We start from the raw sequence: 27,745 nt of genomic DNA, 5'->3' as shown, positions 1-27,745 counted from the left end.
CCCGCAGGTCACGGGTTCAAATCCCGGCTGTGGCGGCTGCATTTCCGATGGAGGCGGAAATGTTGTAAACCCGTGTACTCAGATTTGAGTGCCCGTTAAAGAACCCCAGGTGGTCAGAATTTCCGGAGCCCTCCACTACGGCGTCTCTCATAATCAAATAGTGGTTTTGAGACGTTAAACCCCACAAATCAATCAATTCATCTCCTTCTTCTTCACGTATGTATACAAATCATCGTAATCATCATCGTGCTGTTTTTTCGCTGGGTGTTCAGTTTTTGGCTCGTGCCTGTGTCGTAAGTACAACAATCGTTTCGTCGTGCCTAACGCCGTCTCACGTATTATTTAATTTATTTGTATATGTCAATTTTTCAGTCACACACAACATACGTTTTCGCTCACAACCGACGACGCCGAGTCAGGAATTTCAGTGAAACGAGCTCTTTAACGCTATCGCTTCAAAAAAAAAAAAAAACAGCGCGACGGGATTTGCAGGGTGCCCGCGCTCTACGCACTTCAAGTTTTACAGTAGTGGAGCTGCTGCATTTTTTTAATAGTGAAAGCTGTAGTAGCGAAACCTCTTGACGTAGTTAAACCACGGACAACTATAGAAGAGCGTCTACCGTGTGAACGTGAGGGAGCTCGCCTTTGACGGGCTGATAGTGCAGTCCGTGCACAAAAACAGGCCCGGAAGGCCGAGTGGCGGCAGTGTGCGTATACCGATGATCCGGCAGCCTTAAGCGCGGTAAACCATGAACGGGAATGCAAGTGCCAGTGGCGGGAGGATCCTGTAGACCCCACTGCCGAGTTAACTCGTCATGTCAAACGCCTGCAATAACGCCGCGCCATTGCGGGCCCGGCAGTGTCAACGTGACAATTGCGGTAGTTCTCCGTGAGAGTTTCTCCAGCGTCACTTTGGCTTAGGCTGCGACGTCTGTGACCGCCTGTGGTTCGAGAACAACCGCTGAGATTAACGCGTTCCGAAACGCATTTAACCGCTCATTACACTACTCTATGAACGTGATCATGCGAGACACAATGCGCGGCATGTGAAATAAACGCTTCAGTAAACCTAAGTCAAACATCGCATTAAGAAGCACGAACATGTCCCCAATCATTCTTAAAGGCTTCAGTGCAGCGTCGGGTGGGTTGAACCCACTTCTAAATACCGGGGCCGCATGTTTCAGCTTTCGCTGGTTAACCATTTGTACGGAGTACCGAGCCGGAGATTTTTTTTTCGTGTTCCCTTCCCTTTTGCCATGATCGACCATGTCGCGGCATCCCATATGAGGGCTTTCCAAATGGACATTTGCCTTTGACCTGCAGCACAAACCTGAGTCTGTGGGAGGGCGACTACTCTTTCGGACAGAAGTATCTCATGTCCAAGCCCATGGCCGCAACAACGGAGGTGCCCGAACAGGAGATGGAGCACACCCTTGAGCCTGAGGCGGAGAATCTGAGCACTCACATGGAGAGGCAGGCACGTCTCATGCTCGAACGGCCGACCATCCACGACCTCGAGCTTTCATTGGAAGCCGGAAACGGTACGGATGTTATATTGACTAGTATACCAAACCCGTTATGTGTAGCCATTGAGGTGGCAGTGAACTTTGCACCTCGGCCGTTTCGCGTACTTGCAATGATATACACATTTGTGCCTTAAGTAACGATCACGTTGTTGTAAATTTAATCGGGAGTCTTTTGGGGCTGGGGATGGGTGCGTCTATGCTTAGCAAGCGCAATAGTCTCGTATCGAAGTGTTTGACGATAAGAAATACAGGATAGAAGGTTCACTACAGACTACTTCCAGTTTGCTACCCTACACAGGGAAAGGGGAATAAGGGAGTAAAAAACTCATTTGACAACGCACGCGCACACTGTGCGTGAGTGTATATATCACTCGCGGTCGCTGCCAAAATGTTTGCATAGTTCCACAATATAAGACCTAATCATCGTGTTTGTGTAGCGCCACAAAATGGTACGACAGAACGCTAAAGACGGAACACAGGCGCGTTCGCCTTTTCTGTTTTCTTGTGCCATTTCGTTGCGCTACTTACGAAAATATCAGGCACAAATTCACCTCAGCGTTTCAACTCTTGTAAAGTACAATGTAGTTCGGTCGTGTTCCGGTCATCCATGTCAGTTTACATAGCCGTCACGCGTACTTCCAGTGGTATACATAGCATTTTTTTTTCGAAGAACGCATTTTAAACGGAGGAAAAATGTTTGCGACACGTCTCCTTAGATGTAGATGCATGTAAAAGGACCCTACATGATCGAAATCTCTGGACTATATACTAAGGCGTTGCCGGTGTCCCTCATAATCCCGCTTTAAATTTTCAACGCTTATATCCACCCATATATATATAATAATATATATATATATATATATATATATATATATTGGTATATATATATATATATATTGGTATATCCCGTGAGGTATTTCCTGATGACCTTCGTCAGGAAATCGAAGACCACCTTCCCGCCGAAACGAAAGAATTAATACCTAAATGCTTTCGTACGTTTGTCCACTCACGTCATTAAGTAATAAGGGTGGGTGGGTTTAAAAGTTGGGTTTTGTTAGAAGAACATGAGACCGCTATATGTGAGGTGATGAAATGGCCCACCGGAATAGCGGAGAGCCACACGTGCTGAAAAGTTCCTGGCATTACACAGAAACTTAGTCCCAGCATTGAAAGTAGTTATTCAAAGTAATCCCTGTTCAGATTTCCTTTCTACATCGCTTTCATTTTTCTAGTTCATCAAAAAAACTACATGACATGAGTCGTCAAAACAACTATTAGGAGCATGTTTGACATCTTGTCGTTATGTCTCTTCAAGTGTTTCGTTAAGTTAGGAAACAAGTGATAGTTGTAAGGAACCAGGTCACGTGAATATGAGCGTGGTGATTCAATCTGAAATATAGTGTCTTCAATTCAGCAGCTGAAACTTTGGACGTGTGCGAATGCTTACTGTTGGCTATTGAAACATTCCGGCACCCTCTTCGTTTAACGCTTGTACATGGGGATGATAATTGTGCCAATGAAACCACCATGCATGCTCCCAGATTTTCAGGAACTGTCTACATTTCCGGCAGGTATTCATTCGTCTGTCATAACGAATCATCTTGTACACAGCACAGATTGTTACCTGATTCCTCGAGGTCGAAGGGCGGCTACTGAGCGATTTAAATCCAATGGTAAAATGCCGTACCTTCAAGCAAGAGAGGCAGGATTTGAGTGCGCTATTGAAAGGGCACTTCTGCACCAGCTTTTGACATTTCAGTGTGAATGCCCTTTGTAGACATTCCTGTAGAAACAAAAACTTCATGACGCCCGGTAACTCTACTCACAGGAAACCTACTTATACCTTTGGTCTCTCACGTTCCAGTTGAAATTGAAAATAGTTATAAAAATTCTACATCTTAAAAACTCAGAATTATTTAAAGAAGTATCAAGCCTTCCTGGGGTTCCGCGTTCGACTAAATTCTGCGCAAAAAGTGACGAATTCAGGAAGTTTTCAGCTCCCCTATTATTTAAGAGTTGAAATGCTGGGCAATCTGGTGTTTGGGTATTAATATTGTATTAAGTAGGGCAGGAAAAAGTCACAAGAGAACGCAAAAAAGAAAAAAAAAACGAACGCCTTTCAATGCTTTATGTCTAGTTATATTCGACGACACATTCTTGCCCCGCAATACTGCCCGAAAGAAAATGCACAGCCTTCATTGCCGTTTCTCTTTGGAAAGAAGCTGCAGTGAGCACTCACTGTGGTGGCACTAGTTGTTGGTATGTATACAACGCAGTGGCTTCGAGCGGCTGTCATCATCGGATATAAATTGCCCTTTAGCTTCAGTGCCTATATTTTCCGGCCGCCCTGTCACCGCAATAATTGGTCATCGCTTAGATCACATAAAGTAATTGCGCTCTTTAGCAACCGATGGTCCTTGCGCTACAAAAATCCACTAATCCTCATCAGTTTTTCTGCCGCCCAGCGTTTCCAATGGGAGACGCTGACACTGCCAGTGGTGCCTTCTGCCAGAGGACACCAGACGGTGAACTCCTTAGAAACCGCGCTAACCGAGTAACGCATCAAGCCAAATGTGTGTGCCGCACGCTCGTCGTTTGCGCTTCAGATGCGCATTCGTAAGCGCAGCCGGCTGCGGTCGCTGAATAAGAAATATTCCGTTGTTGCGTTAAATTCTGGAGCTGGTTGCTTTTGAACAAGTAGTGTATGGTGTCTCCGCCTCTCACTGCTGTGCTTCTGTTCTGTGCATGTGCTTCGCAAAGGACACGTTAGTCGTTTCAGTTCAATAAAGCGCGATGTCATCACACAAAATGAGGTGTAAAGACGGCACCTGTTTTCACCCTTATTGTACGAGTGTATACCACTCAAATAACGTGTGTTTCTCAAGCTTCAGCGCATTCTTAGACCCAGAACATTTAGCTGAGAGGACGAAGAATATAAAGAGGGCAAATTGAACAATTGACTTCAGCGGCTGTCGTTTGAGAGACACTTCAGCAAATGCTACACTAAGCATCTTCAAGCAGTTAAACCGTTAATTAGTAAATGTATGGTGATAAGATATAAATTTCTGTGAATTTAGTATTTTGTACATGAGTGACCTATAATAGTCTACTTTAAAAAAAATGTTATATTTTATCCTGAGAAACCACGTATTTACACGCGCACTGATATTTTTCGAACAACCAGAATCGTGCAGTGCAATAACAATAACTTTGCGTACGATCGTTTACTAGTGGGACGAATTCACATTCTTTTGATTACACCTTGCATCCCAACCAACATTACACAACGCGAAATGAACTGGGACGGCCCATCGGCGTCTTTCACTGGCGCGCACGTTGTCGGCAGACGGCGACGGGTAGAAAGCATAATTTTCCGTGCCACCACGATGCCCGTGATCATACTATAGCATGTGTATTCTAGGCACTTTAATTTACCTGCCAGCTCTCGACTGCGTGGCCATTACCTACAGGTATAGGTACAATTTCCTCTAACTAATAATGCATTGCCTAACAAATGATTCCTTTGATACAGCTCATTCTAGACGGCACTTTGCTTCTATTCTATATAGGGCCTGAATACCAGCGTTCCTTGTACGAAGGGATGACGGAACGCTGCCATCAAGGCTGCATGATTCTGCAGCCAAAAGTTACAGTAGGCCATGATGAGGGGTTCTATTTCTTTAGCTGTGTCCTGTTTACAAAGCAATGACACGCTTCACTAATGTCGGGTGGAAATATAACTGGCTACCCAACTTGTTTTAATTTGCGATAACTTGTTTCCACAAGTCCCACTTTTAAACAAACTAGCCCGAGTTAGATAACATCTGGGAATCATCTGGTCTAATCTACAAGCCTATAGTTGGGCACCACATTTTTTCACATAAGAAAGGGGCATACATGCCAGCGTACGCGGCTTGAAGCCATGTCGATTCCAGGCCATGACAACGACAATTTGCACATGCAGAGGTAAACTGTTCAGACCCTGATGAACCCAATTCTTATGGTTGAAATTAATAGAACTTGCAATGATCAATAATGCAGATTTATCTTAAAGAAACAGTGGCACCATATAGCTGTGCAGCCTATGCCTGTCGTCACGCACGGTTTCTTTTGCCGTAATGACTGATAGCACCACTGTTTTGCTGTAGTAAAGCCACATGCTACCTGTCTGATCCTGTAAGTTTATTTTCATCCTTGAGCAGCAAGACGTGAACCATTCTCGGGATGACAATAAAACGACTGAATTTTGCTTCGGCAGTTGGGACAAGCTTAGAAATATATGAAAGCTAACGCCCGTGAAGGTGGCAATAAGCTTTCACGCTTGCGGGATTATGACAGTTTTCATCGCACCACGCAGCGGAAGTCTCCAGATCCCGCGAGAGAAACCGTTTCTCAAGTAAAAGGAAAGTTAGACTTTCATTCTGACCAGCTACGGCTAATATCGCTCAGCTGAATGAGTGTATAAGTATAACAAAATTAACTTCCCACTTTAAGTTGATTGCATGTAGGAGGGAACGTCATCACAGTGCCAAAATAATGTACTTAGGAAAGTCTCTCTTTAATAGCTGGATGCACCTTCACAGCAAAGTGATTTAGGTGAGCGTATTTTCTGATATTGCTTGTCTTGTGGAACTATGTCGCAGTACCCGAAAAGCTGCCATCTCCGTCCGCCGAATGCCGGCCACTGACACCTCCATTGCCCAACGGCAATCAGCCGGAAGCAGAACACAAAGTGGCTCCAAAATCTGCCGAAGTCCGAAATGCATGCTCCATAGGGGCTGAAGCCACTCCGCAGGTGACGGGCAAGGGTTCCTTGGCGAACAGATATCTCGAGAAGATTGGCCAGTTGCGTGGTGCTACGGAATTTTCCCAAGGCAGCCGGGAAACTTGCACACTGGCAGAGGATGTCATGAGCTTTGATGGCTCCCAAAAGCAGCCCGACAGAAACAAAAAGGAAGAATTCGGGGAGTTGTGCACCAAGTTGTGAGTTCCTCTACTGCAGGCGCTTTATCCTTTTTTATTGAGAAAAAACTTGGAAGGCCTGTGACGGATTTTTGACCTCAAACTGAGCTTGAGCAAAATATTTTTAACCTCTAATTTTCAATAAATAGAACACCTGGCCAGTTATTCATGAAAATAGTTTCCTTTAGAGATGTTACGGCACACCCTATTTTAAGAATAGTAGTCGGACATTTGCCAAGAGAGTTCGAGTTCTAAGCGCGGCTGCAGTTGCGTCACTAAACTTAAACAAAATACAACTGCGGCTCCACTTGAGTTCTGCAACTGCACAGGCAATGTATTTCCTCGCGACTTAATATTTCGAAGTGATAGTCTCATACAACAGTAAGGGTCAATGGCATTTCGATCTCAAAGGTGGATGCAAACAGTTACTGCACCAACGGGCGCACACTCCAGACTGACGTTGTTGGCAGGTGTCTCTAACAATGGAGAACGCTGCTGTGTGCACGAGCGGGAATATTTATTTATTCGCGGAGACGATTGGTGGCGCGCTTCGGGCGTGTGGGTGGGCCTCTCCGGACATAGTGAATATGGCCATAGTCGTCTGGAAAATTTGTTTCACATTGATACAAATTTCAATATCCCTGGTTGCAGCTCGCGAACTGCAATAAATGTAATGTAATTACCTCAGCACATTAATCGATTTTTCTGCAAGACTGGTTGCCCTCTGAATTTCGTTATTGCTGGATCATGTGAGATTTTCCACCCTCTGCATTTCGGTGGAGGAGAAAAGCAAAAGGTCCGTGTACTGTACAATGCCTGCGCGCGTTACACTTGATGGTAGAAATTTCCGTAGTCTACGGGATTCCTCGTAATCAGGATTTTCACACCTACAACAGCAGAAATTGTTATATTCAAGTAATATTTCATCCCTAGCAATAGACTTGCACTGCCTGTGGAGGATCACTTATACGCACTAAGTGACGTAACAATCATCATTTCGAACCTACCAAACCTACACGCAAAAGAGCGCTAGGCCCGTTTGTGCAGAAACGTTTTCTTTCACATGGTGTCATTGTCAAGATGTCATTAGAAGTCTACATGTTTTTAGTTTTTCACACAGCACACCACACAGTATAGCACGCTGTAGTGCACGCATTAGTCTTCAATACATAAGGGCATGTGGAATGTCGTCACCTCAGACACAAAGTTTTCGTCATTGCATCCAGTAACCAGCATTGTTGTAAATTGGGGCATGACCATTTTATTTATTGCCTTTGACAAATGATGGGTATGAGCATCTGCCATTTGCGGCACTCTATTGAGTAGCACGTCCATGAAGTTGAACCTTCTCAGAAGTGCATTGCTCTCCATGTCCAACTGTAGCAGTAACAGGCGTCACATGTTAGTCTGAGTGGTGTCTTTTTTTTACAATCATGTTCGCTTTTATTTCACTGCCCACCGGTTTTCCCTCGCAGCCTGTATGAGCAGTTTATGAACATTCACCGCGCTAGCTACATTGTTCAAGTCTGACCATGCTTCCGAGCTGATAGCTTTGATGACACAGAATTGATTTACTCAAACTCTTGCGGTAGATAGCCAGAGTACCTTCCTTTTTTCGTGTGATTACATTACATAGTAGGGCTGCCATCAAGTACAATGCTGCACTCTGCAAGTGAAAAGCGGTAGTCCAGCTTCACGGTTGGCAGCACTTTTTTGCATCCCTGGTAAACAATACGTGATTGTGTGGTGGTGAAGTGGCATCACAATGCAAGTGTAAGGCTCGCTTCAATTCTATACTTAGAGGAGCTCGCTTGGTGTTCCCAGCGCTCACCGGTGGTGCCAGAAAGCACCGTCTACAATGACGACTGACTGTCACACTTAATTTGCGGAGCACTACACAGTGCACGAGAAAAGTATCCTTCATTTTGTACATTCATACCGGTCACTAGGGTGACATTTCATCTGCTGTTGTGCTATCTCGCTAGTTTATATCTCAGTTGTTGCTGCCGCATTTTCATTGCTGTGGATATCAAGAAACTAATGCTATAATCTTCGAATGCATGTCAAGGGCACTGATATTCTTAGAAATGCATCGAGAGCTTGCACACGGCTTTTATTTGTAGCAAGATTGTGGATTTCGAACGTAATATTCATAATCTCGTTGAAGCTTAAACGTTCCGAAATCGACCTTGTGTAACGATTTGGAAGGTATCTTTGAAGCTCTTGAATTCTATAGTTACACATATTTGGTCACGCACAGCTGAATGAAGGATGATTCATTTTCCTGTGATCGTTCAGAAGGTAACAAATATTCTAATATTACATCCCTGCGCTTGATTACTATTCATGCACTGAAGCTTGAAATCCTGGGCTGACCTAGAGCTACTAAGGCACCATACATGGCAGTACTCAGTGTGGCGCTGTAGCATTTGAAATCATTTATGCCCACGTACTAAGTGCAGTGTTGTCGTAAGGTTTCAATTTGTTTATTTACCAAGCGCGGTGGTCATTGTGTGAAGTCTTGTCTGAGTCGCACTTGTATTATCTTTGTCTTGCAGGCCCGGTGCTGCTCAATTTGCATTGAAATTGCAGGTAAGTTACCTTTCTTTCATTCCCGACACCATCTACTTCTTAAGAATATCGAACTGTTCAACAGTTTCAGTGAAACCCTTACCACATGTTTTGCTGTTACTTATCGCGTTTACTGTCCATCGCAGAATTCAAGCTCACACACAATTTTGCGCTGGCTGAGCATCATACCAAAGCCGTCACTTAGGCAATTAGGTTCATACCTATAGGCTTTCAAATAGTGGTAAAAAGTACACTGTGGCCGTCTCATGCACTAGTTCCTTATTACAACGAATGCTATTATGAGATCACAACTAGGGTCTCGCGCAGTGCCGTACTTGTTCACCACCGCCGCCGCCGGTGTCCGTAACCACATCGCGCGAAATTAGAAAAAAACAATGACCCCATCTACTTGTTGCGCTGCAAATGTCGTCAATAGATGATAGTATTGCGTCTGGAGAGAGTGAACAAAACGTTCATTTGAAGTTCTGCGCGAGAAAATCGCTGAAGTGTATTCTCCATCCAGAGAGTCTCCATACATGCAGCAAAGTCAAACGAGCGCATTGAGGCACGTTACACATGAGAGCTATCTTGCAGTTATCTTCGAAAACGAATTAAGGCGCGCGCCTATCTCGGAGGCGATAAGGTGTAGAACGCAAAGGGACGGGCAGGTGCCACCACCGTGTCATCTTAGCTAAAGCGCCTATACCCCGTAAAAGTACCGCCATCTGCTCTTCCCTCGCCGCCTCGTTTCCAGCACGATGCTTTTTTCTTTCGCATGTGACCGTGGCGCCCCCTGTATTGCGCCTTGAGTTTGCAGTCTGCTTTACAGCCGGTGAGAGTAGGAAGTGGCGCTGATCAAAAGAACGCTGTACTTTTCCGAAGGTATAGGGGCTTTAGTTTTAGCAAAGCGTTGAAAACAATTGCTTTTTTTAGCATCGCGTTACATTGTCAGCGCAGCGTGATAAACTATATGGTCTTTAGAATTTTCTATGTATGCCTTCACTAGTGTAAAGACACACATACAAAATGTTCACGTCTTGTTATGGTGCCGTCGGCTTATGGTGGAAGTATTGCGCTGTGCGCAATAATTGCTTTTTAATTGTCAATCGCACAAGTATAAACGATCAAACTTGAGCAATATTGGTGGGCGCTGCAGATGGGGTTGGCCGTTTGGGGTACCGTTTGGTGCTCTTGGGGGTATCTTTACGGCGGACGAATAGACAATTGTACCACAGACAGACACAGACATACAGACCAAAGTTTTTGCGTTGAAGTACCCCAAGAAGAACTATCGTCTTTAAAACTAGCACCAATGGCACAGTGGGGCTCGAACCCTGGTCCACTGGGTGCCAGCCCAGTATTCTATCACTGAGCCACGCCGGTGCTTTTTTTTCTTTAATGAATGACATTATCACCAGTAAAGTACACAGAACATACTTCATCAGAAGTCAGGCAAACACACACAAGCGTCAAGAACGGGAAGCCACTCCGGAACGGGGTCAAAAGTCTCGACAACACTGCCCACTTGAGCAGCTGCTTCTCGGAAGACAGATCTCGTCGACCGTGGTGGCTCGGCGTGTCTATCGATCATGCGACTTTTCCATAATGAATAAAGTCCTAACAACATAAACAGGTCGTAAGGAGTACTATCAGTCAGACTCTTTTTGAACGGAAGGAACCTAATACCATGGGCTGTGATTGGAAGTTCTTTTCTAAACGTTCTTTTTAGAATGTCCCAAAAGTAAAATGCATCACGACAATGAATAAAACAATGCTCTATAGTCTCAGATTGGTTACAGAGTCTACAATTCACTGTCCAGGGTACGTATATTGATTTTTCATTCAGCCACGTTTTCACTGGCAGCGTGGAAGTGTGCAGTTTAAAGAAAAATGTTTTCGCTGAAGGAGATATACACATTCTACGTACACGAAGTAATACATCATGACGAGACAGAAGCGAATATGGCTTTCGATAAACAGGTTCGGGGAAAAGATTATTCACAAGTGCAGCGGTTAAATTTGTTCTGTCAGTAGTATACAAATACTCTAAGGTAAACGTGGATTTCAAAAAAACTGACAGTATCAACAATTTCTTTTAGGAATCCCCGCAACGGCAATTCCTTAGCAACGCTTGTTGTGACATGAATAAAAGGAAGGTGGTAACATAGACGGTTACGAAGAACCGCTAATAAAAATGGGTGGCACACATCCTTGAGGTAGAAAAATCGCAACATCAACTGTCGCACGAACAAATGCACGAGGCCGAGGCCACCCTTTTCGAGTGGAAGAAAAAGATTGTCTCTTCTCATGGGTTCCCAGGAAGAGCTCCAAATAAAGCAGGCAAATATCCTATGAAAGGCTTGAATGTGTACCCGAGAGCAATGCAACACCTGCAGAATATAAATAAGCTTCGATACAAGGAATATATTGCACGCTTTCGCTCTGGCGAAAATGGAAAGCTCCCGTTCGTGCCATGTTGCCACCTTTCGGCGGATCGTAATTATCGCAGCGGTGCAGTGTGGGCCGCTGTTACGATAGTTATCGAGAGGCACACCAAAGTATTTCAAAGGAGTCGCATTCCAATGAATATTTGCGAAGACCGAAGGAGTTGTAGCCCACATGCCTAGCCAGAATCCACTACTTTTATCAAAATTTATGCTGGCGCCAGCGACTTCACAGAAACGTAAAGTAGTATTGACTGCTTCTTGAACGCTGGGTTTATCAGCGCAAAAGAAGGCAATGTCATCTGCATAAGATAGAACTTTAACTTCCTCAGCATCATATCGGTAGCCTCTTATGCTGGACTTTAGAAGCACACTTAAACATAATGGTTCCAGATAAATTGCAAAAAGCAAAGGTGACAGCGGACATCCCTGACTTACAGATGAATTTAACTCTATTATATTGGAAAGTGTGCGATTTACAATTAGCCTAGTTGTGCACTTCTTATAACAGAGTGAGATACCATTGTATAGTACATCACCCAACTGCAGGTGTCTTAGGAGCCGGAACAAAAAAGCATGCTGTACCTTATCAAATGCTTTTGCAAGATCTATTTGAAGGAGGGCTACTTGGTCCATGCTACCATCTATACACTCAAGAACTGAACGTGCAATATGAATGTTTGTCTGTATAGAGCCACCACGAATTCCACATGTTTGGTGGTCACCTACACATTTAGTAATCACTGTCTGTAGCCGATTTGTCAACAATTTAGCAAATATTTTGTAGTCAGCGTTATATTACGATATAGGCCTGTATTCGTTAACTCCCTTCAATGCGTTAGGATCAGCACTTTTTGGGATTAATGTTGTATGGCTCTGATAGAAAGAAGGAGGAAGTTCACCACGGTCATAAGCCTCTTTAAAAAGTTGCTCAAGGAAAGGTATCAGAAGTTTCTGAAAAGGTATGTAAAATTTGCCACTAAGGCCATCTGGGCTAGGAGTTTTGTTTTTCTGCAACGTTGTTATTGCAATTCTAATTTCCTCTCTGGTTATTGGCCCCTCTACAGGGAGTCTATCATTATCTTGTAACTCAGGCACAAGGGCAATGAAGTGGTTAGCTTCTTCCTCAAAATTCTCCTGAAGCTCAGCCGCGGTGAACAAACATTTGTAATAATCTTCAAATGCGGCTCTTATTTCACATGTCTCTGTGCAAAGGGAACCCCGCGACTCAATTTGCAGTATCTGTTTAGAAAGTGCATATCTCTTTTCATCCCCGAGGGATTTTTTAGTGGGTTCCTCTTCAGTAAAAGGGGTAACACGGGAACGAATCTTAGCTCCTCTGTATATATCTGTATCACGTTTTTGTATCTGTGCTCGAATCACATTTATCTCGTCCCCGTACAATCCCGGCTGTTCACTTTCAAAAGTATGGAGCTTATGAAGTAATTCATAAAGATAGCGCTTTTCAGCTTTTTTTCTTTGCGCTATTTCGCATGAAATACTAATTGCCTGATACTTGACTCTTTCTTTGAACCTTTCCCATTGAGCGAAAATTGGTAGCTGTCGACACTGTGTTACCTCTTGTACCGATTCTTTTACTATTTTAACAAAACAATCTTCGCGCAACAACTGTACGTTAAGCTTCCATAGGTCCCAGTTTAGAGGGGTTTTACGAAAATTTTTAGGACCCCAAGAAACGGTGACCAAGCAATGGTCTGTAAAAAATATGGGCTTTACAGCATAATTATGAATGTGAGACCATAAGCTTAAAGATACATATACACGGTCAAGCCGAGCATGAGAGATGCCTTGAAAGTGCGTGAACCTCGCCGAGGAAGGTGCATGCGCTCCCACATCTATTAAATTGTGGTCATTCAATAGTTTCTGCAATAAGGCTGCACTTGCATCATAACAATTTGTTATATATGAATGATCTCTAGCGTCACAAACACAATTAAAGTCTCCAAAAACTACCAAAGTTCTGTCAGTGTTTAGTAGCGAAGTTAAAGAAAGGAAAAAAGAATTCCTTTCATTCACTTTGGAGGGAGCATAGACACAGATAAACCTCCAATTATGGGAATGAAAAGATAAGTCGCAACAAATGAGGCGTCCTTCCCCATCAACATGTAGTGACATCAAAATATGATTCAAGTACTTTCTGATTAATAAAAAGCATCCAGCGGATGCACCACGTGCTGGGCTGATGTATAAATTGTAATCACGGAAAAATTCCAGTGCAAGATCGGCGTCACGAGCAGCAGAAATCTTAGTCTCTTGCACTGCAAGTACATCAATGTTGTACTGCTGAAGCACGTGGCGCAACTGCCACTGACGCCTTACATTCCGCAAGCCACGTACGTTGAGTGTCGCTACACACATGGGAAACGTTAGCGCGGTAGCCATTTTGATATCTTACTACTTTTGTAGGTCACCTTTAGCCACAGGCCAACCTGCGGCTTTACCTCCTTGGCACTTTTTAGCAGCACTTTCCTCAGGACGCTGGCATAGGCGGCGCGTCTCTCGGTCCCCAAAGAAGGTGACACGTGGACCACGCGAAGACAGTTGCTCTGTCGTGTCTGGCGCAGTCGTTGTTGCTTCATCGGTGACCGGTGCCTGACGCTTCCTTGTCTGACTGCAATCCATTCCTTCTTGTTTCTCATTGTCAGGAGGCTTGTCCTTAAGGCCTTCCAAGTGGTGTTCATCAGCAGCATTGCATTCATTTATGCTTTCACTGGCGTCGTTAGCGGTGTTATTTTGCGTGCCAAGGGTATCCATGGACATGTGTTCCGCTTCCTTTAAGGCACCTTCTGCTCCTCCCGCTGCTTCTCCTGTCGCATCAACTACCTCAGTGACATCCATAAGATGATCGAGACGTTGGTCTTCTGTGCCTTGGCCAGAACGGAGTTTGTTGGCATAAGCCGACACGCAGGTATCTGGCGAGTGACCAAAACGCTGGCATTACAAGCACCTCGGTGTTTTGCACTGTCGTCGTACATGCCCCACTCGCTTGCACCGAAGACACAGTGGAGGCCTACCGGGAATAAGTATGAGGCATTGGTGGCCATAGATTGACATAAAGTGTGGTATTGAGCTCACAGTGACAGTGTCCTTGAGCTCCAAGGCAACGTCTCTATTTGTTTTCATCCATTGTTCCATTCCTGCACATCTCCATGCCTCTCTTTCAACGGACTTCACAACGCCGTAAGCTTGGAACGCCTCTTCAACACGTCGCGATTCAAGATGAGGCGGAAGCCAAAGTAGTTTCAGACTAATATTCTTGGTCTCCGGATCTAGCACCATGCACTTTAGCCTTTTTACACGGAGCTCACCACAAGTGACGAGTTTCTGTTTCGCCATGGTGTTTGCACACGTAACCATCCATACATGGCTCATTTGATACTGGCCAACTCCAATAATGTCCGCTGTGCTCACCACTTTAAGCAGCGCGTCACGGAAGTCTGGTGCACGGTATGGCCTACCACTCAAGTAGGCATGAAGGAAAACGGAATTCAAAACATCGTTACCGGTTGGAAGACGTGGCAGGACGACTTTATAGCTTGAGTCTTCATCATGAAACGGAGTCGATAATCCTCGGCCGTTGGCCGATACGCTGTTACCAGCAGAGAGAATTTCGGAACGCAGCCGATCGGTGCGGCTTCTTCTTGGGACTTGCTGGCAAATTTGCCTTAGGCAGGCTTGATGTCGGGAAAGCAATCGCGTTAATAAGGCTTATAAAGCGTTTTAAAAAGGGGAAAGAAGAAGCAGTCGTCACACAATGTGAATAGCGTAACGAGTGGATCATCCAATGCTCGAACTCATTTTAAAAGCTTGTTTTTGTTCATCTAGTAAGTGTGGCGCATACCCACTTCAGGCATATTTCCTCATCGTCGTCAGCCACTGCATGAAAAAAATGACACAAAATTCTCGCAATAACTTGGCGGATATCACGTTTCTCGGAAGGATGACAAAAAATAGCATAGCGAATGCCAACTACGACCCGGAAATTTTTATTATTAATGCCATCAAGCAAGTGTGCTTGCAGCCGTTACCCAATGAGTGTTTAGAAAAGACTCTCAAAGGTTGCCCTTGTAGCTTTCGCTGTTACTCTGATGCACCTTCCGCACAGGCTTGGCGTTTTTTATTTAAGCTTCCTTTGGAAAAGTCAACCTTTTTGGATAGTTCGCGCTATAATAGCGCAATGCATGAAACTTGTTGAGCAACGATAACATGAATTTAGCATATCAGAATATTGCTTAAACGTTACTGTTGGTTCTTCCACGTTATCTCTTATATGGGCAAACATTTCGTGAACATTACAATTTTCAGTTACTTCACCTTCAATGTTTCTCATTGGATATGAGAAACATCGGATTGGTAGTAGCATAGGTGTGTGCCGTGTTAGAGGAAGGGGGCGACAGTTTCGTCGCATTTGGAGCCGCGAATAGCACTTCTATGTTGTATGGACGAAGTTGAACCACTCTCCACATAGGCACGTATTGTGTGGGGCTTATGTAGTTTTATGCAAACAAATTTGTTCTTGCAATCAGCCCCATGTGACTAACCTAGTATGATGCTTGATGGTGTGGTATGCAATTTAACGTTATCATGTGGAAAATCGTATGTAGGTCAGACTGGCGCCTGCCTTAAATAGAGGCTCCGGCAACACTGCAATACATTGAAGGGCACATTCACTTCACATTTGTCTTTTAATTTTCGCGCCTGTGGTTGTAAACTTCTGTTTCATAACACGCATGCCATCTTCAGACAATGGATAAAGATAACGCCAAATCATGGAAGCATGATTTCGCGTGCTTTCACATCAAGAAAAACCATAATAATTGGATCTTCGCCCCATCCATCTTTCTACATTGTGAAATCAGCTTACTTGAAAAAGCGTGCAAATTATGGGCAGTTTGAAGGATTTGCACGCAGTGGTACTGATTGTATTTATTCTCCTCTTTTGTAGTAGAGATGTCAGTTTAGTTTAGTGCTTTTCCTGTGTCCTTCTCCTTTTGTATGTCGTCTCTATGCGCAGCTTTTGACATCAATAAGCTAAACCGACTCGCCCAGTTTTGTACGCTGCTGAGAGAACACTCCACACTTTTTATATTTTAAGGAGCAAGAATGGAGCATACTCGTATAGCCACAGAGTACATTCTGGTGCACACAGATCACCACTCTCTGGACACTCTGCTCTCGCACTGTGTTCCCGATTTTGTGTTGTGCGTCATTCGAAAACATAAACGTCTACTACACCGATGCCGTTGCAAGGGGGTAGTTTTTTCGCCAAGTGGGTCAACAGGCTCGGCGTAACGCAAAGCGACACTGTTGAATCATCTCCACAATACGACTCTCATTATCATTGAAACGCCTCAGCTTTTATACATGTAAAATAGTACATTCGATCGTAACCGTTCCTTGGAGCGTACGTCGAGCGCCAGCGTGCTGCTCGTGAGACTTTTTGAATGTATTCACACACGTACCTAGCATTTCGTGTCCAGTGCAAGTTGTCAAAAGTACCAACACATTTTAGGCGTGGCTATCGCCGAGTGGTATAACACGTAATTAATAAGAAACAAGAATGTGTCGCAATATTCAGAACTGAGTGTAATGGTATCAGAAAAGTATTTTATCCGCCAATATTTTGCAACATAACAATTGACGTGCCCGGAAAGTAAAGTGCTGGTATTATTCCATCGAAAGACTGCTAGTACGTCTTTAACGGCCTTATAGTTTATTCTTCATTTGTTGCCACTCCAATACATAGGAGCAGACTCGGGTCCAAATGAATGCAGTAGTTTTGGACGGCGAAGAATCGTCTGTGGATTTCGACAGCTTGCCGTTCAAAAGGCGAGTTAACTTCTGGAAGAGGCTGGAGGACCACGCGATCCGCAGTGGCCTGTGAGTACGCTTGTTTTGGTCACCAGAATGCTGTGTGAGGATAGAGGCCTATTTAATTTCAAATCAATACGTACTACTAGTGTTGAAGGTTTATCCTCCAGATATATTGATGCAGTATCTGAATTTTGTAGTGATGCCACTTCAACCTAATCATTCGTTTTTACCGATAATATTAAGTCATCACGAGTTATATAGGCGTGTGCGGAAAGTACAGCTTACCTGACTAATATAAATATGCGACTGTTAGACAGTTTGGAACAGCGTTGGACAATTTTGAGTAGCGTCATATTTGGTTTAGTATTTGAAACAAATACCGTCACCTCACGAAACTCAAATCATTTTTGAGTATTGGAGAACATCGGTTCAGTGCAACACGAAATTTCTTCACACCTATGTGATATACTTCATCCTCATGAACAGTCTGATGTTTTGTTTTTACACTTAAGGGAATAGGCAATTTGAATCACGAAGGCATACTCGATTATACAACATTCAGGAGCACTAAAAAATGCTCGTTTTTATATGCAGCGTTTATTACTTTCAAGAATTACATCTATAAATGACATGACGACAAACAGGCAAATAAATAAGCAATTCAACAGCAAAGAGCGAAGAGGTAAATAAGCAAATACCTGTTTACACATTCTAAAATGACTCTAATTCTAGCCGTGGCACTCCAATTTCGTTGGAGGTCAAATATTATGGCCCATGTACTTTGGTTTAGGGACACTGTAAAAAACCCCCGGTGGCCACAACATCCGGAGCCCTCCGGTGCCGCGTGGCTCAGTCATATCATGGCTTTGCCACGCAGTCTCAAAAGGTGAGTATATTGTGAGATGACGTCAGGTACAAAGGAACGCCCGTTGTATTTTCCAATACAGGCGCGAAAGACAGCAACCGAACACGCAGCGAGAGACGACGACGATGATGATCACGATGATTTGTAGGCGCAGGTGAAGATGAACTACACAGCCCACGCTCGCACTATTTTCCCCCTACCCCAAAGTGGTCAGCAAGGCGTCCATTTAGTGAGGCTATGAGCACCGAATATAAGGCTTCAGGCGAGACACATGGACGATCTCGATCGCACGACGACGGCGATTAGAAGCCGAAGTAACCAGAGCGACGTGATAATTCACAATCGATGTTCGTTCAAGCACGGTGTAAGGACCTAGGTATCTGTGAACGCATTATTCACAGAGGCCAGGTTTGCGAACAGGTGTCCGGAGGAGCACTTCGTCGCCTGGGTAGAAGGACACAACTCGACGTGTTGCGTTACAACAAACTTTTCGCTGGTCTTGAATGATAGAGATGTTGGCGCAGGCGATTGTGCGGCAGTTGTTGACACGGGCAGCAAACTCTTCCGAAAGGGACGCAGATGAGATAGAGGGCGTGGACAAGAAGCTGGTGTCTAGAAGAAAAGATTTTGCATGGCCATACACAAGGAAAAACGGGCTGTAACTTATAGTGCGGTGGATGGCAATGTTATAGGAAAACGTGACGAAAGGTGGTATTATGTCCCAGTTCTTGTAATCGGGCTAGACATGCATAGAGATCATGTCTGACAAAGTTCTATGAAAACGCTCAGTGAGACCATTTGTTTGCTGATGATATGCCGAGGTGGTCTTAAAAATCATGTCAGAGGCCTGTAAGACTTCAGCGAGCACATGGGAAAGAAATGTCTTGCCACGGTTCCTCAGGAGAACACTAGGGGCACCGTGGCGCAAAACAACGGCACGCAGAACAAAGTCGGCCACTTCGAAGGTAGCACCAGAAGGAAGAGCTGCCATCTCAGCGTAGCGAGTAAGATGGTTTACGGCAGTAAAAATACAGTGGTGATCGGCACGCGGGTAGGCGGGAGGGGTCCGTATAAGTCTATACCAACGAACTCGAAGGGAGTGGACGGGCACGGGAGAGGTTGTAGAGGGCCGGCGGGGAAAGATGTCGAACGTTTTTGGTGCCGACATGACGAACAGAAAGTTACATACTTGGAAACAATAGTAGAGAGGCCAGGCCAGGAGGAGCGAGTCTTAATGCGATAGGTTTTATCAAAACCCAAGTGGCCAGCCGTCGGGTCGTCATTAAAGGCTTCTAAAACTTGGAGTCGAAGTGAACGAGGTATGACCGGGTTCATCGGCTACCGACAGGATGGTAAATTGGCTGAAGTAGCGTCCCATCATGAAGTTTGAAACGCGTGAGTTGTCGGTGTAAGCGGCTGTTGGGAGCATGGGACAAGCCGGTGAGCTGATCAATGATTGTACGGCAGTATGTGTCAGCGCGTTGGAGCGAAGTGAGGTCTGCAAATTCAAGGAGGGCAACCGGTGCAGTGAAGTCGATTGGACTAAGACTGGTCTTCTCCGCGGTTTCTTGGCGGAGAGGTGCCGCACAGCAGATAGATGCATCATGAGTTTGCAACAGCTGACAGCGTTACAAAGCGTCGGCATCTAGGTGTTCTCGACCCGACCGGTATGTGACACTGTATTCATACTCCCGCAGTTGGGGCACCCGACGACCGAGGCGTCCTGACAAGTTCTTTAAGGAGGACAAGGACAGCCAACAGAGCGCATGATGATCCATGACAATCGTGATGCGGCGGCCATACAAATAGGGGCACAATTTTTCCACGGACCACACTATAGCCAGACATTCTTGTTCAGTGATGCTGTAATTCTGTCCGCCGTAGAGAGAGTGCGGCTCACGTAAGCCACGAATTGCTCTTGCGAAGCCTGGTCACGCAGCACCAGGACATCGCCGATTCCCTGTCCACTTGCGTCAGTGTGTAATATAGTAGAGGCTGTGGGATCAAAATGGCAAAGAACTGGCCCTAGCGTGAGGCATCGCTTCAGCGTCTGGAAAGCAGCTTCACTGTCATCTGTCCAAATAAATGATGCACTTGTGGTCAGGAGTTTGTGAAGCGGGGCCGCGATACTGGCGAAATCACGGACAAACTGGCGGAAGTAAGAGGCTAAGCCGAGGAGTCTGCGAAAGTCTTTCAGCGTGGTGGGCTAAGGAAAGTGCAACACAGCGGCCACCTTGTCGGGATCAGGTTCGATGCGAAGCTTGCTGACAACGTGGCCTAACACTTTGATGCAGCGGCCCGCAAATTGACACTTCTTGGTATTTAGCTAGAGACCAGCTTTGGCTAGACATGTGAGCACCTCGTCTAGACGTTCTAGGTGTTGCGAGAAGCTGGATGAAAAGATAGTGATGTCGTCCAGGTAACAACGACAGGTTTTCCATATTAGGCCCTGCTGCACCGTATCAATCATTCGCTCAAATGTGGCTGGGGCATCGCAGAGCCCAAAAGGCATCACATTTAATTCGAAAAGCTCATCAGGAGTAGCTAACGCTGTCTTCTCTTTATCAGGCTAATGCATCGGGATCTGCCAATAGCAAGATCGTAGATCGAGGCTTGAAGAGTACTCTGCACACTGTAAGTTGTCAAGGGCATCGTCAATCCGAGGCATAGGATATACATTCTTCCTGGTAATTTTGTTTAGTGCCCTGTAATCAATGCAAAATCGTACTGATCCGTCTTTTTTCTTAACTAGGACAACAGGCGCAGATGAAGGGCTTGCCGCAGACCTGATAGCGTTTCGTGCGAGCATGTCATTCACTTGCTCCTCGATAACCTTGCGTTCTGAAAACACACGGTAAGGGCGATGGCGAATGATACGAGACCAGTCTGTGGCGATGCGATAAGAGGCCGCCGTAGTTTGACCCAAGCCATCTGAACAAGCGTCAAAACAAGTCTGGTGTTTCGTTAAAAGGGCCAGTAAGTATTTAGTTTGCATTGGAGTAAGATATAGACTCAATGTGGCTTTAAGCGCGTTAGGTGAGCCTTCTCGTGGCGTACACTTACCGAATAACGACGGAGACGATACAGTGACGACACATACCGGTGCTATGTCGATAAGGCTGGCAACAGTGGACCCCTCTTGCAAAAGTTGTGGCTCTTTTGTTGGGTTGTAGGTGGTGAGAATGGCTTGACGACGCGAAATCCGCACTAAAGAACAAGCGATGGTGATTCCTCGAAAAATTAAGTGCTGATCAGGGACAGCCACTGCGTCACCGTCAATAGTACCGCTCGACCTAATGGTGAGCATACGTTCTTGGGCTGGGGCAGTACAAAATCTGCAGCTGCGACAAGGTGGGGCGACGAGAAATCGTAAGCACTAGAATGCTCTGTTTGCGTAATACGAATAACAAGCGGACCACACGAAGTGACAGCGGAAGCAGCTGACAGGTAGTCCCAGCCCAATATAATAGGATGAGCACATGAAGAAAGCGCAGCAAGTTCTATATGGTGGCGAATTCCGTCGATCAGAACACGAACTGTGCATTATCCTATAGGGTAAATTTGATTGTCATAAGCACCAAGTAACACTGGACCAACATATAGTTTGCACTTTTTGTAGGTGGTGACATAGTTTGTGATCAATGACCGAAATGGCGGCTCTATTGTCCACGAGCGCGTCAACCGAAATGCCTTCTACACAAAGAGTGAGTATATTTGCAGGGCGCGCAGGAGATATTGTGACACTTCAACAACACGAAGTTTCTCCTCCAAAAACTAGCTCTTAGTTTTCAGAGTGGCTGTCGAGGGGAATCCGGGCAGAACGTAAAGGCGAAGTAATACGGCGGAAGCGTGACGGTGAACGACGGCGGGTGAGCGGGAAGAACTAGGGTCACCGTGGGACAAAGGAGGTGAAGGCTATGTCGTGACGAGGGAATGTAGATTCCTGGAACGTAGGGATCGGACCTCGGAGCGCGGACACTCTCGTACGAAGAATAACCTCGTCGTTCATAATGCTGGCGCCGGTGGCAAAGCGAAAAATGTGTCCTCGTATGCCACAGTAGTAGCAGACAGGGCACGTAGGGCGCCAGGCAGGGGAGTGTGGTTGCAGTAGTGCCTTGGCTGCCCTCGCGGCCAAATGGTCCTATACGACGTCCACGGTTACAGATGGAGTTGGTGCAGGAGGCCGTGAGACGACTTCGGCATACGTAGGCACATGTAAGGGGGCAGGGGGTGGGGCATGTGCGACGCTTGTCATTGACGCCAATTCATCCTTGATACTTTCCCGCAGGTTAGGAGGGGTCGAGTGGAAAGATGAAGTAGGTGCACTGGCAGGAACAAGGCTGTGAAGTTCCTCTCTTACTATGGTGAAAATTAGAGCCCACAGTTTATGCTCGCTAGTAAGACGAGTGCCACAAGAGGCGTGTGGAAGGCGCATTGAGTAGTGCGTCCAGGTGTTGGCAGGTGGTAATGATGGCCTGAACTGTTGTCGTACTCTGCATGACAAGAGCATTAAAGGCGACGGAGTTGATGCCTTTCAGTACATGACGAATGCCATCGGATTCCGACATGTCACTTTGGGCTCGGCGACAGAGGGCCAGAACGTCTTCTATGTACGTCCTGTACGATTCTTCGGGCCCCTGGATGCGAGCAGCGAACTTCTGTTTCGCTACCTCAGAACTTCCTGAAAAAGTGCCGAATATCTGACATAGATGCACCATGAATGCTGACCAATCAGAAAAGTCAGTTCGTGGTTTTAATATTACGTCTTAGCGACCTCTGTGAGATAAAAGGGAACATAGTGCAGCTTCTGTGCCTCCTCGCAGTAATTGCAAGCACTGGTGTGGTCGTAACTGTCCAGCCAATCTTCTTCGACCTCACCGCGAAGGCCAGGAAACACCGGAGGGTCTCGCTGCGAGGTACTCATGGTGTGGTGAGGCCCAGCAGGCTGAGTGGGTGCGATGAAAATGGCTAGAGGTGGTGCGTCGTTTTGCGCCATCAATGTTGGAAAGTACAGCAGTCGACCAGACCGGAGCTCCAGGGCGACCGGTCGAGCACGAGGACGTGGGAATCACAGCACGCTCCACCACTTGTGAAACGACGTCAGGTACGAAGGAGCGACCGTTGAACGGTATTTTCCAATACAGGCGTGAGAGACAGCAACCGAACACGTGGCGAGAGACTACGATTATGATGATCACGACGATTTGTATTCGCCGGTGAAAATGATGAACTACACAGTGAGCGCTCACAATGTAATAAGTTCACGTGCTACTTGACGCCAAACAGGCTCATAAAGAGTGTGCCACACTCTCCTCCATGGCTACAGGTGGCCCCGCGATCAAATTCACATGTAAACCCAATGACGTGGCTTGGGGGATGGCCGCCGTGGTAGCTCAAAAGTAGAGCATCGAACGCGTTATTCGAAGGTCGCAGGTTCGGTTTCTGCTTACGGCAAGCTATCGTTTCAACCACTTTTCTTTCATCATAATTACGCTTTATAGTCTGGGACGGGTTACAGCACCTTGTCAGGCATTTGTCTTTTCGCCAACCCTGCCCTTTACTTGTGTACTGCAGTTGTGTACTGTACTTTGTACATTATGTACTCACTGGCGAAAGAGTTATTACGTCTACTAATGAGCAAATAAAAAAACACTACAATTCGTCTATTGACTTTCCCTATTCATTCTTTGGCATTATTAACTGTTAATCTCATTATTACTGTGTCAAAACAGAAAAAAATGATCCAATAAGTATCTACTGTATTCAATCATATATATATATATATATATATATATATATATATATATATATATATATATATATATATATATATATATATATATATATATATATATATATATATATATATATATATGTGTGTGTGTGTGTGTGTGTGTGTGTGTGTGTGTGTAACATTCATCATCAGCCTGACTACGTCCACTGCAGGACAAAGGTCTCCCCCAATGTTTCGCGCCAGTCAACTCGGCCGGCGCTTGCTCTTGCCACTTTACGCCCGCAAACTCATTAATCTCATCTGCCCACCTGACTTTGTCTCCCCCTAACCCGCTTGCCTTCTTTAGGAATGCAGTCAGTTACACCTAATGACCAGTGCTTATCCTGCCTACGCGTTACATGCGCAGCCCATGTTCATTTCCTCTTCTCGATTTCAACTATGATATCCTTAACCCCAGTTTGTTCCCTGATCCACTCTGCTATCATCTTGTCTCTTGAGGTTACGCGTATCATTTTCATTGATATGTGGGGCTTAACGTCCCGAAACCACCACATGATTGTGAGAGACGCCATAGTGAAGGGCTCCAGAAATTTCGACCATCTGGGGCCCTTTAACGTGCACCCAAATTTGAGCACATGGGCCTACAACATTTCCACCTCCATCGGAAATGCAGTCGCGCAGCCAGGATTCAATCCCGTGACCTGCGAATCAGCAGCTGCCGAGTACCTTAGCCACTAGACCACCGCGGCGGGGCACGCGTATCATTTTCCTTTCCACCACTCACTGCGTCGACCTCAATATAAACAGGATCTCTTTTGTAAGTCTCCAGGTTTCTGCTCCTTAGGTAAGTACTGGCAAGATGCAGCTGTTATATACCTTCCTCTTGATGTTGCGTTTAGTGAACTCTAATGTTGTCATAATTCTGTTAACAATTGCCCTTGTAAATAGCTTGCATAGGCTGGAGATCAATCTGATAGACTTGAAATTTTTCGAGTCCTTGTCATCCCCTTTATAGTTTATGATGTTAGCATTCTTGCAAGATTCTGGTACCCTCCCAATCAGGAGACACTTCGTAAACAGGGTAGCCAGTTTTTCTAACACAATATGTCCTCGTTCTTTAAAACGATCTGATGTTACCCGATCCTCACGAGTAGCTTTGGCTCTTTGCATTCCCTCCAAGGCTTCCCTGACTTTTTCTGTCACTACTGGCGGGATGTCATTTGGGATACGGCTACTTCTTCTATTATGGTCGCGGTGTTTCCGGCTGCTGTGAAGTTCTCTGTAAAACTCCTCCAGTACTATCCCATTCATATTGGTAGTTACTTTGCCTGCCTTGTCCCTTTGTGCATAATCTGATTTTTTGCCTTTTCCAAGTTTCCTCTTCACTACTTTGACGCTTCCTTTCTTTAGAGCACGTTCCATTCTCTCCATGTAAACCTTCTTACATCAGATTCCTTACGCTTAATCATCAACTTCTAAAGCTCTGTTGGTTCTATTTTGTTTGTTTTGTTTGAGGCTTGTATGCTTTGACGTTTCTTGATAAAGTTCTTTGTATCCTGGAACAGCTTGATAGTGTTCTGACTAACTACCATACCTGCAACTTCCACTGCACACTCGGTAATGATACTCGTCTGATTATAGTTATTGCGTCAACGCTAAGGCCCGTTTGCTCAACAAAAGCCGAGTATCTGTTCTTAAGAAAGGCTCCTAATTCCTGTACTTTCTCTCTCAGTGGTAGCTTATTGATTTGCTTCTTGCGCATCAGTTTCTGTCGTTCCTTCTTCAAGCCCAGGCGAATTCAAGGCCATACCATTTTATGGTCGCTGCATCATACCTTCTCACACCTTTACATCCTGCACTATGCCAGAACGTGCACTCAGTATAAAGTGTATTTCCTTCTTTCGCCATTAAGCCATATATTGCCATATAACTTCACAACTAAAAATGTAAAATATCTTATATAGATGAGTTGCCATATAAAATTATGAGCAAGAAACAAGAGGATAGGGTGGTTCGAAGGATCTTGGTGGATCTCTCGTAGGCCATGGCAGCCACCCTGTCCCGTTCCACTGAGGTTCCTGCACCCAGGTGGTCGAGGCACGACAGCACTGTCTTCTATTCTCCAACGTATTGAATCGGTGTGAAGGTTGCGCTCCTCTGGCAAGACCATACTGCTCCGTGTAGTCCTTTGACCGATAGATTTGTGTTGAAATAAAAACAAAAAACCATCCGGGTCTAATAAATGTAGTATCGCCAGGTCCCGATATAACAATATCTATAGCTTTCTCATTCGGATTCCTTCTTTACGAATCCCTCTGGCCGGGCTTCGTAGTGGGCATCGATTAAGATGTGTCCATATACTGTATAAGGGCATCTTCTAGAAAGAGATGCTATCGGAGATAAATATCCATAAAAATAGCACACGCCATAAACTGACACTGTACTAGCAGTGTAACATCCAGCATAGATCACCGACCAGACGCGGAGGTTCAAACCAGAATCTTATCATCCAATACAAATAGTGCTGAGCTGAAAGTTTATGCGCACGAATTTAACCATTTTCATTGATATGAAAAAGATTTTAGCTTTAAAAGTTGGCATCCTGAAACCAACATGTCTACTTCCACCTACTTCTGAGTCATTGCTTTCCACATTGACTTTCTCTGGTATTGGCACAAAATGCATGCAATGTTAATATCCCCTTATGTGTCCTTCAATGTCTGCCTTGGTGGAACAGTGACTACGAGGCTTGGCTGCTGACCCAAAGGTTGCGAGTTCGACCCTGGCCATGGCGGTCGCATTTTGATGAAGGCTATATGGTGGTGGCTTGTGCACTGTGTGGTGTCAGTACACTTCGAACACCAGATGATCAAAGCTTTAGGAGCCCTGCCCTGTGGCTTCTTTCACAATTCTATGGTTGTTTTGAGCAAAAAAAAAAAAAAAACCTCGCATATTATTATCTGAGGCATTCGAAAGATGCTGCAGTGTCACAGCACCTCCTGTGGGCAGTCCAAGTGGTCTTGGGCAAAAACAAGGCCCCACGATTTGAAAATTAGGCCACGTAAGCACAGCAGATTCACTGAAGATCTTTATGCATACGTAAAATCTTATTCAGGTTGCCACCATAGACATTTTTTTGTTGAGCAGTTCACTTTATTTGCATTGTAACGTTTTGTCTTGCAGGATTGTGAACATCAAGATGGCCAAGTAAGGTCGTTTTCTGGTGTCCGCTACCAGTCTTCGAGCTCTACGCCAAAAACATTTCCACGCTTCTATTTTTACTCGTGTTTTTACTTCTCTTTTTAAACTTGTTCCTAAAATAAACTATTTGTCAAGCTTCTTTTTACTTGGTCTGATCCCACATCGATGTCTAAGCCGTATCATTTTCCACGCTGTAGCGAATACGTGCAATATCAGCAATGATGAAAATTCATCCTCACAGTACATCAATAAATGTTAGACTTGGGCAAGTACTAGGTTACCTCAGTCTCAATCAAGCCCATCTCTGTGCATAGAATACAAGGCCTGTTATCCTCTAGTACGTATCGTTGATTTCATTGTATTAAGAGACATAGGAAGCGTAGCAGGTAGGTAAGTTGAAGCACACTACGCCTAAGCATGAATCCTATAGCTTGGGCAATGCCTAAGCTTAAGCACTGGAGAGAAAATCACGGGATTGCTTGGAGGTGATCGTGCACGCAAAATATGAAATAGCTGTTCGGTATGAAAGTGGTTTGCGTAAGCTTTAAACCGAACGCCATGAGCCCTTTTGAGGGAACTACTGTGGAATCTGACTAGAAAAACTACG

General features: G+C 45.1%; 1 protein-coding gene and 1 pseudogene across 4 annotated transcripts in view; one reads left to right on the top strand and one right to left on the bottom strand.

Moving 5' to 3' along the window:
• The window catches only part of LOC119162228 (uncharacterized), a 43,854-nt gene extending 16,577 nt beyond the window's left edge, over window positions 1–27,277 (top strand). For 3 of the 4 annotated variants that reach the window (XM_075879057.1, XM_075879058.1, XM_075879059.1), the window contains 5 exons: window positions 1,324–1,541; window positions 6,170–6,509; window positions 9,047–9,080; window positions 17,271–17,404; window positions 27,121–27,277. In XM_075879057.1, coding sequence (XP_075735172.1) covers window positions 1,324–1,541; window positions 6,170–6,509; window positions 9,047–9,080; window positions 17,271–17,404; window positions 27,121–27,148 — 754 coding nt within the window. In that variant the 3' untranslated portion in view covers window positions 27,149–27,277. The remainder of the gene's footprint in view (window positions 1–1,323; window positions 1,542–6,169; window positions 6,510–9,046; window positions 9,081–17,270; window positions 17,405–27,120) is intronic. The other variant, XM_037414690.2, reaches the window with a different exon arrangement.
• Window positions 13,919–16,993, bottom strand: LOC119179250 (uncharacterized; annotated as a pseudogene).
• Window positions 27,278–27,745: the final 468 nt, after the last annotated feature.

The sequence above is a fragment of the Rhipicephalus microplus genome, chromosome X (assembly GCF_043290135.1).
Source record: "Rhipicephalus microplus isolate Deutch F79 chromosome X, USDA_Rmic, whole genome shotgun sequence".
NCBI classification, from domain to species: Eukaryota; Metazoa; Arthropoda; class Arachnida; order Ixodida; family Ixodidae; genus Rhipicephalus; species Rhipicephalus microplus.
The sequence above is the reverse complement of the archived record's forward strand: the minus strand, read 5'-3'. Positions and strand labels throughout refer to the sequence as shown.